The sequence below is a fragment of the Palaemon carinicauda genome, chromosome 2 (assembly GCF_036898095.1).
Source record: "Palaemon carinicauda isolate YSFRI2023 chromosome 2, ASM3689809v2, whole genome shotgun sequence".
NCBI lineage: Eukaryota > Metazoa > Arthropoda > Malacostraca > Decapoda > Palaemonidae > Palaemon > Palaemon carinicauda.
In genome coordinates, this window is record NC_090726.1 from 69245836 (window position 1) to 69261832 (window position 15997).

Here is a 15997-nt window from a genome sequence, read left to right on the forward strand (position 1 = left end):
TTGGATGATTAAAACGATCCAGGATGAGGTGGGGTGTTGTATGATTAAAACAATCTAGGATGGGGAGGGAGGAGGTGTTGGATGATTTAAACAATCTGGGATGGGTAGGGAGGGGGTGTTGGATGATAAAAACAATCCAGGATGGGGAGGGAGGAGGTATTGGATGATCAAAACAATACAGGATGGTAGGGAGTGGGTTTTGGATGATTAAAACGATCCAGGATGAGGTGGGGTGTTGTATGATTAAAACAATATATGGATGGGGAGGGAGGAGGTGTTGGATGATTAAAACAATCTGGGAGGGGTAGGGAGGGGGTGTTGGATGATAAAAACAATTCAGGACGGGGAGGTGGTGTTGGATGATGAAAATGATCCAGGAAGGGGAGCAATTGGGTGTTTGATAATTAAAACGATCTTGGATGGGGGAGGGGTTGTTGGATGATTAAAAGGATCCAGGATGGGAAGGGTGTGTTTAATGATTGAAACAATCCAGGGTGGGGACATAGGAGGTGTTGGATGATTAAAACAATCCAGAATGGGGAGGGATTGTTAGATGATTAAAACGATCCAGGATGGGGAGGTGGTGTTGGATGATCAAAACTAACCCCTCTTCCTCCCCTTCATTGTGGTGGCTGATGTGGTAACGTCCCTGACTGGTGAACGCCAGACTGGCATTCGAGTCTTGCTCAAATTTGTCAGCTTCTTTGGTCACTGCAACCTCTCCATCCTTGTGAGCTAAGGAGGGGGGGGCGTGGTTTGCCGGAGCCTGTAGGTCTATCTGCTGAATCATCAACAGACATTGTCTGGCCCTTCTTGATTCTAGCTTGGGTGGAGAGGAGGCTTGGGTGCTGATCATGCAGTCAGACCTCCTTCTTCGCGATAGTTAGATTACAGACACAGGGACGAAAAAGGGATTTTCGTAATTAAATGGTGCACTAGAGTGGGCTAACTCCTAACCTAAAAAGTCACTGCCCCTTGCCAGGAAAGGGTGCCCGAGCTGATGATTAACACAGTAAATTCTGCCGAGTATTATTTTGATTTGGATTCTACAACAGTTTATAATTATATGTACAGTACATGTACACACATGTAGACTACGTACTGGACACAGTAAGGTTACAGTACAGTATTGTGATAAGGTAAAAGTTTTACTGAGTCGTCATCATCCCTTTTAAGTTCTTCCTATCTAGTAATACTGTACTGTAACCTAATACTCACTGATACTGTAGTATATATTACTGTAATATATGTAGAGTAATATTACTACTGTACAGCTTAACTGTATTTACTGTAAGTATTCGGTGTTTTCGTTCAGACGATTCGTTGCTTATGCGGTTTCTTAAAGCATGACGCAACTTTTTACATCGTGTCTCGCGCAGTATGTTATATCTATACTTTCCTAAACAGAAATACTGTACAGTTTCTTTTATAGAATAAAAACACAAACAAAAACAGTGCATTCAATTACTCTTCAACAGCTGATCTCTCTCTCTCTCTCTCTCTCTCTCTCTCTCTCTCTCTCTCTCTCTCTCTCTCTCTCTCTCTTGAATAAAAGCTTAAAATATCCTATTTCGTTTTGGAAGCATTGCATTCTAGAAAATTACGATTACTTAAATACTTAATTGTGTTTTAATAAAACATATTCGTACGTGTACTTTTGTTTCAAATTTCGGATGTTCTTTATCAATGTAAGTAATTTGGTTGCCGTAATCAGATCAACGGATGTACATACGAATCAGTAACAAAGAGTATTGTGTATACTATTTCGTAACTTATTCAAAACATCTACTATATATAGTCAATATAGTATTACATAAGCTTCCATGTGTCATAATCTATCATAATTTTCATATACTGTAATACATTTATAACTCATTACAGTATTAGTTCCCTCTCTTATTCGATGTCAGGATGCTAGAAAACTTCAAATCATTCATATCTCTCTCTCTCTCTCTCTCTCTCTCTCTCTCTCTCTCTCTCTCTCTCTCTCTCTCTCTCTCTCTCTCTCTCTCTCTCTCTCTGTAATAAATGAAATATTTATTTCTTTGCAAAGTCTCTTTTGAGGCTTTATAATCAAGCACCACAGAGGTTAAAACGATAAAATATCGTGCATCGGCAACACGAATGAAACTCTGGTTAACGTTATGCTATTCATCTCACAGTACAAGTAAATAAAATATGAGAGAAACATTTCAAATAAAACTATTGGAATTAGTATGCTAATTGGAAAATGATAGATCAAGTAATAAATGTTTCTTTTAGTAAATATGAAATATCCTTCTGTAGCATGCCTTTATAATAAAGGAGTTATTTGATCCGAAAATTGAGGTTGACGACGGACTACGCAGGGTTGATCAGCTGATTTGAATGTAAACAAGGCATGAGATTATAATTCGCCATGTATTTTTTTTTTTATTATTATAAATACGACACTAAAATATGAATATTTCATGCATTACTATTTGATACAGGTAAGTGAAATACCAGTTTAATCAAAATAGGTTATTTCAAATATAGCTATAATTTTTTACCACAGTTAATGGATGTATGTTGTACTGAAAGAGCTAGGACCAGCTGGGTGTAGAGATAGGTAGTGGCACACAGCCCTCCCAGTGTAAAGGAGAGTGGGCTATTTGAAATCAACGTGAAGCGTGAAATTTTATCGCAAATAATAGATTTTTTTATATAGGTTAGAGAATTGTCTATTCATATCTGTTGTACATGTTATAATTATTATATGATCCTATTTCATTTATGTGCATTATAGGATCCTATTTCATTTATGTACATTATAGGATCCTATTTCATTTATGTGCATTGTGTGGTCTATACATTAGCGCTCATTGTGAGAATGTAAGCAAATGGTGTTTCAGTTTGGTAGCTCATTTACTCGCTGTGTATATGGTACAGTATTATTCTCTATAGACTTTATCTAAACTTTATTATCTATTATATGCTAGCAGCAAATGGTTCATTAGCTAGCTGTGTATATTGTGAATTTATTAAATGACTCATATATGCTATTAGGAGTCTGTGTAATTTCATATTGAATTTATTTTGACTGCCGATGCAAATGCCATTTTATTTCTCATCATGCCATCTTTCATTGCAGATATTATCATTGTCATGTGATGCCTTCCAAGTGATAATAAACATTGCATAGACAAAAAGTGAATCTTATTTATAGGTATTGCGTTGTTCTATGCATGAAAAACCGAAACGGCGAACCAAGAACCCGCGATTAACAACGGCCAACTGTGTGTGTATATGTATATATATATATATATATATATATATATATATATATATATATATATATATGTATATATATGTTTATATATATACATATGTATATGTATATATATATATATATATATATATATATATATATATATATGGTCAATCTCTAGGGCGTCATTCTCCTTGATAGGGTAATGTCACTGTCCCTTGCCTGTGCCATTGATGAGCAGCATTTGAATCTTTAAACCCTTGTTGTTTACAAAAGGCACGATTTCAATGTCAAGTACTTCTGTCTATTCCAACGCATCCCCCTACTAGGTTTATGCATCCACCTCTTTGTCATCGGAGATGTCAGTGACCTCGAGATTTTTGTCATCCTCACTCTAACTTCATTAGGAGTGATTTGATTTGATCAAAACCCAATTCGTATTGTTGCTTGCCCATTATCTTAAAAAAATAATAAATACAGAATTAGCATTTAAAGAAAGATTGCACCAATGTCAAATGAACGTTATACGAACCATTCTCACAATTCTACACTCTCCAACAACCCTTCTTTATTGTCTAAACACTATTGCACATAGAAATAAAATGCAAAATTTTTTTTTATCACTTATCTAATTTGGGAATCATCAGGTCAAGCTCAACTCCAAGGAAGCTCAGAAGTACTGAAGTAAAAGGGAGAGAGCTGGGATAAAATGTGTCCATTAATGGCTGAGGCTCATAGTATGTTGACGTCGTGCTGGATGATATTATTATTATTATTATTATTATTACTACTAGCAAAGATACAACGCTAGTTGGAAAAGTAGGATGCTATAAGCCCATGGGATCCAACATAGAAAATTAGCCCAGTGGGGAAAGGAAATAAGCGAATAAATAAAGTGCAAGAAGTGATGGACAATTGAATTAAAATATTTTAAGAACAGTAACAACAATAAAATATATCTTTTATACATAAACTATAAAAGAAGATGTGTTAGCTTGTACAACATCAAAATATTTGCTACAAGTTTGAACTTTCGAAATTAGACCGATTCAACCACTGTAGGCCTACCTGATTAGGAAGAAGATCATTCCAAACTTGGTCACAGCTGGAATAAAACTTCTAGAATACTGTGTACTGAATCTCATGATGGAGAAGGCATGAATGTTAGAATTAACTGCATGCCTAGTATACGAACAGGATGGTACTCTCTGGGAAGATTGAATGCAAAGGGTGGCCAGAATTATGAAAAATCTTATGCAATATGCATAAGAAACTAATATAATGACGGTGCCAGAGATTAATATCTAGATCAGCCATAAGAACCGTAAGTTCCTCACCAACAAATTAAGATGAGATTCAGCAAATAAAGACCAAACAGGAGAACAATACTCGAAACAAGGCGGAATGAAAAAAAAAAAATAAAATACTTCTTCAAAATAGATTGATCATTGAAAATCTTAAAATACCTTCTCAATACGCTAATTTTTTTGTGCAATGGAATAAGAAACAGACCTAATGTGTTTCTCAAAAGTAAATTTGCTGTCAAGAATCACACGTAAAATTTCAAACGAATCATACAAATTTGAAAAAAAAAAAAAAAAAAAAAAAACATTATAAATGTTGAGATCCAGATGTTGAGGAGCCTCTGTCCTTGACCTAATTACAATCATACTTTGAGTTTTCTTAGGATTCAACTTCATGCCCCATAATTTGCCCCGTGCACTAATTTTAGCTAGCTTTCTATTAAAGGATCCTGCAACCCTAGATCTATATTCAGGAGATGAAATTTATGCAAAGAAAGTAACATCATCTGCATATGCAACGAGCTTGTTTTCTCGATCAAACCACATGTCATGTGTATATAGTATGAAAAGTAATGAGCCAAGAACATTACCCCGAGGAACACCAGATATCACATTCCCGTACTCATTATAGTGCCCATCAACAAGTCTTTGTGATCTATTGCTTACAAATTCAGTAATGATGTTAAGAAAAGACCCACCCACTCCCAACTGTTTGAGTTTTAAACACTTGCAACTGTATGAGTTTAAAAACAAGGGCCTCATGATTAACATGGTTAAAGGCAGAACTAAAATAAGGTCCAATCATACAAAATTCCTGATCACAATCAAGGGATTTCTGTATTATTATTATTATTATTATTATTATTATTATTATTATTATTATTAAGCTACAACCCTAGCTGTAAAAGCAAGGTGCTATAAGCCCGAAGACTCCAACAGGGAAAAATAGCCCCGTTAGGAAAGGAAATGAAGAAATAAATAAACAAGGAGTAAAAATTATTTTAAAACTGTAAGAACATCAAAACAGATATTTCATATATAAACTATATAAAGACTTATGTCAGCCTGTTCAATATAAAAACATTTGCTGGAAGTTTGAACTTTTGAAGTTCTACCGATTCAACTACCGGATTAGGAAGATCATTACACAACTTGGTCACAGTTGGTATAAAACTTCCATAATACTGTAGTATTGAGTCTCATGATGGAGAAGGCCTTACTATTAGAATTAACTGCATGCTTAGTATTACGAACAGGATGGAACTGTCCGGGAAGATCTGAATGTAAAGGATGATCCAAACTATGAAAAATCTTATGCAACATGCAGAAAAAACTAACTGAACGAAAGTGCCAGAGATTAATATCTAGATCAGGAATAAGAAATTTAATAGACCGCAAGTTACTGTCCAACAAATTGAGATGAGATTCAGCAGCTGAAGACCAGACAGGAGAACAATATTTGAAACAAGGTAGAATGAAAGAATTAAAACTCTTCTTCAGAATAGATTGATCACCGAAAATCTTAAAAGCCTTTCTCAATAAACCAATTTTTTGTGCAATTGAAGAAGACACAGTCCCAATGTGTTTCTCTAAAGTAAATTTTCTGTCAAGAATCACACCTAAAAATTTAAGAGTCATACAGAGTTAAGAAAAAAATATCAATCCTGAGATCCGGATGTTTAGGAGCCACTGTCCTTGATCTACTTACAATTATACTTTGTGTTTTCTTGGGATTCAACATCTTGCCCCATAATTTGCACCAAGCTCTAATTTTCGTCAAATCATTATTTAGGGATTCAGCAACCCCAAATCTACACTCAGGAGATGGAATTGATACAGAGAGTGTAGCATCATCAGCATATGCAACAAGGTAGAATGAAAGAATTAAAACTCTTCTTCAGAATAGATTGATCACCGAAAATCTTAAAAGCCTTTCTCAGTAAACCAATTTTTTGTGCAATTGAAGAAGACAGACCCAATGTGTTTCTCTAAAGTAAATTTGCTGTCAAGAATCACACCTAAAAATTTAAGAGTCATACAGAGTTAAGAAAAAAATATCAATCCTGAGATCCGGATGTTTAGGAGCCACTGTCCTTGATCTACTTACAATTGTACTTTGTGTTTTCTTGGGATTCAACATCTTGCCCCATAATTTGCACCAAGCTCTAATTTTCGTCAAATCATTATTTAGGGATTCAGCAACCCCAAATCTACACTCAGGAGATGGAATTGATACAGAGAGTGTAGCATCATCAGCATATGCAACAAGTTTGTTTTCTCGGCCAAACCACATGTCATGTTTATATAGTATGAAAAGTAATGGACCAAGAACACTACCCTGAGGAACACCAGGTATTACATTCCTATACTCACCATGGTGCCCATCAACAATAACTCTCTGTGATCTATTACTTAAAAATCCAATAATAATGCTTAGAAACGACCCACCCACTCCCAGCTGTTTGAGTTTGAAAAGAAGGGCCTCATGATTAACACTGTCAAAGGCAGCACTAAAATCAAGGCCAATCATACGAACTTACTGACCAAAATCAAGGGATTTCTTTACAACATTGGAGATTGTAAGAAGGGTATCACATGCTCCAAGGCCTTTACGAAAACCAAATTGCAAACTAGGGAGCAGGGGATTACCTTCAGCAAACCTATTAAGATGTTTTGCCAGAAGACATTCAAAAGCTTTAGATAAAATGGGAGTTATAGAAATAGGGCAGTAATCAGTTAGACTTGAGCTACCACAAACACATTTACATAGTAGAGTAACATTACCAATTCTGCAACAAGTGCTAAAAGCTCCTCTCATTGCTAACTTGCGCAAAATGACAGGTAACTATGAAGCTAAGAAATCTGCAGGGTTTATAAAAAACAAAAGAAAAACACCATTGGGGTCTACACCTCCTTAAGCATCAAGGTTCATTAAGAGAGCTTTAATTTCACGAGATCGAAAAGCTAAACCAGTAAGTTTAGCCTCAGGAAAACAGGAATGAGGGAGATCAAGTTTCTCATTACTCTGCTTACTGTCAAACACATCATCCAAAAGGGTTGCCTTTTCCTTTGGACACTGAGTGACAGGGCCATCTGGTTTAAGTAAAGGAAGAAGTGCCGTATCTACACCAAGGCGTGCAGATTTAAAGGTAGTCCACCTCGTATGTTCCTGGGTTGTACCAGAGAGGGTTTCTTTTATGGTTATATTGTATTTTTTTTCCAGTTGAAGCATAAACTCTCTGAGCAAAAGCTCTAAGCTGAGTATAGTTATTCCAAGTCAAATCTGATCTGTTACCCTTCCAAAGATGATAGGCCTCCTGCTTCTCCAAATAAGCACGTCTACAATCATCATTGAACCATGGTTTGCCTTTCACTCGGTACCTTAGCACACGAGAAGGGATGCACCTATCTATTATGCTGACTAGATTCTCGTTCAAAGGAACAACAGGATCAACACTACTATACAATTTTGACCAATTCAAGCCCAAACGATCACTCGGGATCCTATTCCAGTCTTCTTGAGATTTCATATAAATCTTACATGATTATGATACATCAAGGACAGGCTGATTAGTCTTCACTACTAAAGAAATCAAAGTATGATCAAATGTCCCAACTGGAGAATCAAACTTACTTGTTATAACGCCAGGGGGAGTCGGTGTATACGAGGTCCAAGCAGTTACTAGAATTTTGAGTAGCTTCACATATGATTTGCTCACACCCTGATTCAGAGGCAAAGTCTAAAGCTCTTAAGCCATGGCGAGCGGTAGGAGAAACAATTGGGCCACTCCATATGGTGACCATTAAATTAATCAACAAAGACAAAAGAAGCCGTTCTATCATCTTGTTTCTTATCCATAATGGTAAGGAGACAATCAAAGATAGAATCATCCATGTCTGGATTTCGGTAGATGGAACACAAATGGAAGTTGTTATGCCTGCCACAAACTTTTATTACCTGAATCCTATAATATCCACGTTCATAGCAGGGCTTATGAGAAGCAGGGTACTCAGTCCTAATATACACCGCTATTCCCCTGGCCCTAGGAATGGCATCCTGTTTCAAAATTATTGGCTTCTTAAAACGAGTTATAAGGAGCTCAGATGTGTGCCTCATATTAGAAACCAAAGTTTCTGAGCACAAAATGATATCCTAATGTCTGCACGCAACTGTAAGGTCTTGAATATCTGCATGAAGACCAGGGATATTGCAATACAGTAGACGACATTGACGAAATCTAGGACATAATGGTCCCGGATTTTGCTCAATGTTTCCAAACAGCATAAGAATTAATGGTAATAAAAAAGATACATCATACTTAAAACTAAAATAAACAAGAATGATAACAAAAACAAAATGTACAGAAATATAAATATTGGGATTGATTAAACCCATAGACTATATAATTTAAGTTGGAAAAACTGGTCAACATGGAGGGGCCGATACAATATGGAAGGCTAAATACCCTCCAGTATAGCCACTTCAACAGCATTAGATATTGTAAGAAGGGTATCACATGCAAACTGGGGAGCAGATGATTACCTTCAGCAAATGTATTTAGACATTTTGCCAAAAGACATTAGAAAACTTCATATAATATGGAAGTTCTGGAGATTGGGTGGTAATCAGCTGGACTTTAGCTACCACTAATGCATTTACATAATGAAATAACATTACCAATTCTCCAACAAGTGCTAAAAGAACCTCTTCTCATTAACTTGCTGAAAATAACAGATAACTTAGGAGCCAAGAAATCAGCAGTCTTTTATAAAAAACAAAGAAAAAATACCATTTGGTCTACACCTCCATAACCATCAAGGTTCTCAAGAGCTTTAATTTCACAGATTGCAAAGTTAAACTAGTTAGTTTAGCCTCAGGAAAACAGGAATGTGTCATCCACAACTAGTAGAGGTGATGTTATATGGGAAAATAACTTAGTTTTTTACATATGTTCAGGGTCGTATACAACCTTGCCGTACTTATCCAGGGTTGAGATTCTGTTTTATTTCTATGAACTTTCCCTGATGTTCATATTGCTGAGTGCCACACTCTACTGAAGGTGGAATGTCTGTGAAGGAAAGAGGTAAAATGAATTTGATTAAAATAAATATACCATGTTTAAGATTTATTACCTGGTCTAGATTACTTTTAACAAACCATCTCAAATTACAGTTTGAAATATGGGACTTTAGCTTGGTTAATAAAGCTATTTAAAAAACTAGACTTTAGCTAATCTAAATTATATTTCTTGATCTAAATGATACTTTGGTTGATACCAAATTAGTTATTAAATTAAAATTCTACATACTTATAGGTAAGGAAGTAAAAATCAATTGACCTTGGAATTAATTAAACCATGGCTCTGCATCCACAGTAGGGCCTAAAGCGTAGCAATTTTTATAACTAAACCCTTATTCTTTAAGATAATGTATAGTGGAAACCTGCTTAGTAAGCCAATGCGCTGATGCTAAAACTTTCCAAAGACCCTCTTATCGAGAGAATGCTGTGATGAAGTCATTTGGCTCCCTCAATAGAACATAATTTCCATGTTGAAGCCTCTTGACAGGGAAGAGGACTCTCAAATAATTTATTCCCTAATTTGACTTGAAATTTCTTATACTTTTCCAATTATTTAATATTTCTTCAACCTCCTTCATATTTTATCAACTATCCTCAACCTTGCTGTCCAATCTCTCTTCCCCTTTTTACTGTCTAGATTTTTGGAAGGGATGCCATTGCAGAGGAATGATACAGAGAAGAGGGAAAAGATTCAAGGAAGAAAGTACGTATAGCTACTGGATGAGTGGTAGAGCAATTGAATGAAAGGTTAGGGAAGGAGAACATTATATCTATAAGATTTCAAACTTTAGGACAAGGGAAAATCAGGGTTTGGAGCAACTGGGAGTCATCAAGATAGGGATCGAATTATTTTGCATAGGAATGAAGGCATTAACAGGAGATGGAAACAATATTTTGTACAAGTATTGCATACTGAAAATGAGAGAAAGGAGCTTAGAAAAGCACAAAGGGTAGAGAGCCCAGTGGTAGAGATCATAATACAAATTTTCGAGACTTTGGGTCTCATCATCAGGGCTGTAAAATATACAAAATATACAAATTAAAAAAGACTCAGTATTAATATTGATACAAATGGAACAACGTAAATGTTAAATATAATCATTTAAAAAATGAACTAAAAAAAATATATAAAATTAAAAAGTGAAGAATGCTCATGTTAGTACCTATCTCTATGGAGCTAAAAAACTGAGTGACGTTGTCTGGTTTGGAAAAGAGGACGTGAACTATGCTATATATAGAACTGTGGAAGAAGTCTGACCATTTAATGGGGGCACAAGCTGTTTGATTGTTAACGACTCCAAAACAGAGAGAATAGTCATTGGGCCCTTGGGTGACAATGCGAAAATCCTTATATGAAAATGATGTTTTACATTTATTACAATGTTTGATAAGACTGATGCTTTACCTGACTGTATCCAATGACAAGATATGTAATATTCTCATGGTATTGTACCTTGAAATAAAAACGTAGTGATTATACTTTATATCTTTTCTATTGTTTATGTTTCTATGATGGAGACTCCCGTCGACGCTTTCCAAATCAGTTGATTAAGGCAGACTGCTGAAGGATTCATTTTTTCTCATGGAAAGATTCAATTATTACTTGACCTTTCATTTTTATTTGACCATATATAGGTATGTAGTTTTAAATAAAAATACCTTTTTTTTCATATTTTATTTAACGTCGATTTTAATGGGATATCAAAGTTTAGGGATCTTTCATCCCTATTACCAATGCATGATAATTCCATAGCTTTTAGCTTTGCAGTGCATGATTTCAAAGCTTAGAAAATTATTGACTTTTTCTTCCAATTCTTTAGGTAATGTTTGTGTAATTTACTTTACCTTTTCATAAACCTAAAAAGGTGTAGTGTAGATAATATATGTCATATTTCACCTAAAGTCATTTGTAACAACTACAGTAACTGTATACTATCATATGAAAGTTTAAATTCAAGCAAAACAGGTGTTTTCAGAAACGGTTGTTCATAAGAAAACGGCTTCCATTCATTTCTTTATAGCCTTATGCCTCATTAACAATTCTTCTTCACCCAAGGTGTTAATTACTGCACTGTAATGTTCATAGGCTACTCTCCTCTTGTTAAGGCTAGAAGAGACGCTATGATAAGCAGCTCTTCTAGAAGGACACTCCAAAATTAAACCATTGTTCTCCATTCTTAGGTAGTGCCATAGCCTTTGTACCATGGTCTTCCAATGTCTTAGGATAGAGTTCTCTTGCTTGAGGGTACACTTGGGCACACTATTCTATCTAATTTCTCTTCCTCTTGTTTTGTTAAAGTTTTTATAGTTTATATAGATGTTTATTTTAATGTTACTGTTCTTAAAATATTCTATTTTTCCTCGTCCCCTTTCCTCACTGGGCTATTATCCCTGTTGGAGCTCCTGGGCTTATAGCATCCTGCTTTTCCAACTAGGGTTGTAGTTTAGCAAATAATAATAATAATAACGTTACTTTTATCATTTCCTGCTCTTGTAACTCGCATAATGCACGAGATATGTGATTAAGTAATTTTTTTATTGGTTAAAATATGGAGGTCGCACAACATATGATATTGCAAGTTACATGCGTACATTTCAATATACTGTCCAGTATTACTATCATTCTCGTTATTAATTCTTAGTCCCCTAAAATAAGTACCCTTAGCAAAAAATGATTAAAATATGAAAATTATAAAACTTATTTTCCCAAGAAACCCATGATATAAAGAGGGGTGAGGAGTCTGCGGCATAAGCAGCCCATTCACGATCAGTAATTACTGAAGGAATTCCTTCAGTGTCAGAACTAGGACGTCCACTAACGGTCAGTGCGTTCATCAGTGTAGGATAGACTACTGTAGTGATTAGACAATCGAAATGGCTTCCTCTATTTTTTGTGATAATTGACATCTAGGTTTAGGATTTTCCATAGCTCCTTAAATGTGGACTATACAAGCTGCGAAAAGATTGTGATGGCATGTGTTCTGCACAATTTTTTGTGTAGCACTAAGAAAGACGACTATACCGATTTAAATGTTGAACATGATGATGATGTAGTCTCTCTTGTAGGCTTAAATGCAGGCTACGATAGACATGCATCACAAGCTAGCCTGCATTCAAGGGAAATATTTAGAAACATTTTTTCCAATGAAGGAGCATTATGTTTTCAAGAACATATGATTGCTAAGAACTATTAAACACTGTAAAACAACTGCTTTTTCTCATGTTTTCAGAAAGACCAAGAAGTCAGCTATGACTTACTATATGGGGCCAAATTACATCTATTAATAAACTTTTTTTTATATTGTGAACCATCTGTATTTTTAAAAATATAACTGTTTTTTGTTTAATAAATAGATAACAAATAATGTGTTTCTTATCTCATTCGAGGTGGATGTTCTAATAGCTTCTTGATCCTTTAAAAACATTAAATCTTCACTGTAAGTCCAAGTTGGCGTATGCACATCATCTGCCCCAGTTCCAGACCGCATAGAATCTTCGACTTTTTTTGCTTCTTTCCTGAAATTACTCCTGTAGATGTTGATTTTTGTTTTTCTTCACTAAGTCTGTGGTTGCATCAGGATACTTTTCTTTAAGTTTTTCTCCTAATTTTCCATACGCTTCGTTTTTTTTTTTTTTTTTTTTCAGATAATGTTTTGACTTTATTTGCCAAAGGAATGGCTGTTCTTTGTATAACTGAAAAAATTCGCCCCAAAATTCTCTATCTTCCGGCATCTTAACTACTTAAACCTCACTCAAATCTCTGCACCAACATTCCTCACACACTGGCCATGCGGTTCACACTGATAAATTAACTGACTGGTAGCCATTCACGGTCAATGTTCCCTTCAGTGCGCGTTAGCCCCGCCTCCAAAATCAAGCAGAGTTTGATTCTCATCAGTGCAACTGACAGTTGTACTGACAGACCTCAAACAACCCCATTCACGATCAGTTTTGCCAAGTTTGAAGGAATTCCTTCTGTAATTACTGATCGTGAATGGCTTGCTTTAGAATTACATATTATATATTTATAAATCAACCTCTGTACTGAGGGAGCGATAAGTGAACCGCGATATGACAAGGCATTGCTGTAATAAAAATTGGTTTGTTTCTATACTCGCTTGATGTTCATATACATGCTCACCCTCCTCCATATTGACTGGGGATGTCTAGATGATACAAAATATTTTTGGCAACAAGAAATGAAAGAAAACTGGTACTCTACAGATTTGCTTCTTGCCATTTACCGTTAGATTTCTTATTATGTTACTAGAGGCATGAGATAATTGGAAGAAAAGGAAATGAAATTTTTTTTAATTTAGGGATAAATGTCTATTAATTCTAGCATACCTAAGAAAAGCAATATGAGCATCAGGTGAGTATAGAAATAAATTTTATTATTAAAATTTTGTTAATTAGGTTTTGAAGTTATTTCAGGCAACTGTATAGTACTTTATTACCAGGTTTTGTAATCTAATAGGTATTGAATGTTTTACAATGTATTAAATAGCACGGTACTGTACTGTAATTTTATTGCCAATACACAATTACATTTACAGGTAACAATAGCAGGCATTGAAGATAAAGAGAGCAGTGAAGTATGTAGCAACCACGAAAGCAAGAAAAGAAGGATTGAAGCTGCAACCCATTCTTAGTACCTACTGAATTATGAATAGTCTAGTGAGCACATGCTGATCGTGCATTGTATTAGAGCTATTTTGGGCCACTGCAAAATTGTTGCAGTCATACTCAGAAATCAAATTAGTATAGTTTTTTATATGAATTGTATTTTTTAATGACAAACTCTTACGTTGTTAAACCTTTTACTTTAATACAAAGGAATCACTGATGTAAACATTTACCAAAATGAGCTTGTTTTAGAGGATGTGATATCCCTAGAGTAGGTTGTACAGTAATGTACAACCAAAATCTCTCCATTATCCCCATTGCAAACACTATTGTACTTAATAAAATATAAAACTTTAGTGTTGAAGTATTGTCTTGACACCCAGCTGCTACGATGAAAAGGGTACTTACGCACAGGAGTACAGTTAGTATCTAGAAAACAGAACTTATTCATTCAGTGAATTTTCCCCAAGATTTGCATGCTTAGTGTTTTCAAAACGTAAGCTTCTCGAAAAAAAAAAAAAACTCTAATTAAAACCTTAGAAAGATGATTGCCCATATTCCCTGTGATGTCACAAGATGGCAGCTCTAATTTGGATGGTACTATAAGTTATCAGATATTACCAATGGTTTAAGTTATTTTTAAGCATATTGCTGATTTATTCAAAATGAGAAAAATCTAGAATTAGATAGTGAGCAATTGTAAATTTTGAGTGTAATTGTCATCTTACCAAGCAGCCCCTGTGAATCATCTCGGGTAACTATGTGTGATGAATCAGTCAGGTCTTAACATCATTGGAGAACTTTGTTACAGAATCCATGTTCACTCAGGTTATCACCGTTAATAAGTGGCATTTTGTTTGTTGTGTTTTGGGTAAGGTTTGGCTAATATGGCTGCTCTTGAAGTGAGACAATTAAAATTACGTTATGCATTGATAGAAAAAAGTCATCTGCAGAGTGGCCCAGATGTTTAATTTGCATGAGTCATAATCTAGAGAAATTAGGATATAAAACTTGTTCTACTGTCATAAATGAGAAGTGAGGCATCAAATTTATTGTTAGGGGATATGAACAATAAATATGCTATTCTGAACAACGTATTTGTTGAGACAGAACTCACCCCATTGGAAAATGAAAAATCATCCTCAAGACTGAGTAAAGAGAAAAAATTACACTCAAAAAGAAAAAAGGTGACTATTTAGTTTCTGTAATAGATATAGGCTTAAAAGTTTTAACATAATGGGAGAACCTGTGTACTCACATGGAGACATCATGGTCAGATTTCCAGCTAAATTGAAGAAAAGTGTTTATATTCAAGTTGAGTAGTTGGGGACACATTGGGGATTCATATAAATTCCCAGAAGGGCAAAGAAAACTTGAGGATTTAAGGCATAGAAGAAAATTGATTTTAATAATAAAATTGGTAGTTTTGATTAAACTTAGCCAAACAAAAATAAAGTTGAATAAGCATCCAGTTCTTTACTATGCCCAAGTCTGTTAGTGATGAAATTATTAAGAACATTGCAAGAAAACTTGACTGTATTGCATTAGATGTACAATGACCTGCAAAAAGATTGCTACTATGTTTAAAAATTTTCGCTCAAATAGTTGTCAACTATTTTTTATATTATATTGTACACATTTTACTTTTTTTTCGGAAATATTTTGTTTAAATGATATGCATGATTTAATTTCTTCTCCCAATAAAAATCATTGTCATATTTACATAATTCAAGGAAAACGAGAAACGAAATGAAACAT

General features: G+C 34.9%; 2 protein-coding genes across 3 annotated transcripts in view; both read left to right on the forward strand.

Annotated features, from left to right (window-relative positions):
- The window catches only part of LOC137625779 (DNA repair protein RAD51 homolog 3-like), a 487355-nt gene extending 472760 nt beyond the window's left edge, over nucleotides 1-14595 (forward strand). For both annotated transcript variants that reach the window (XM_068356670.1, XM_068356676.1), the window contains exon 9: nucleotides 14170-14595. In XM_068356670.1, coding sequence (XP_068212771.1) covers nucleotides 14170-14265 — 96 coding nt within the window. In that variant the 3' untranslated portion in view covers nucleotides 14266-14595. The remainder of the gene's footprint in view (nucleotides 1-14169) is intronic.
- Nucleotides 14596-15267: 672 nt separating this feature from the next.
- The window catches only part of LOC137617253 (clumping factor B-like), a 9075-nt gene continuing 8345 nt past the window's right edge, over nucleotides 15268-15997 (forward strand). The window contains exon 1 of the mRNA XM_068347229.1: nucleotides 15268-15426. Within this exon, the coding sequence (XP_068203330.1) occupies nucleotides 15268-15426 (159 nt within the window). The remainder of the gene's footprint in view (nucleotides 15427-15997) is intronic.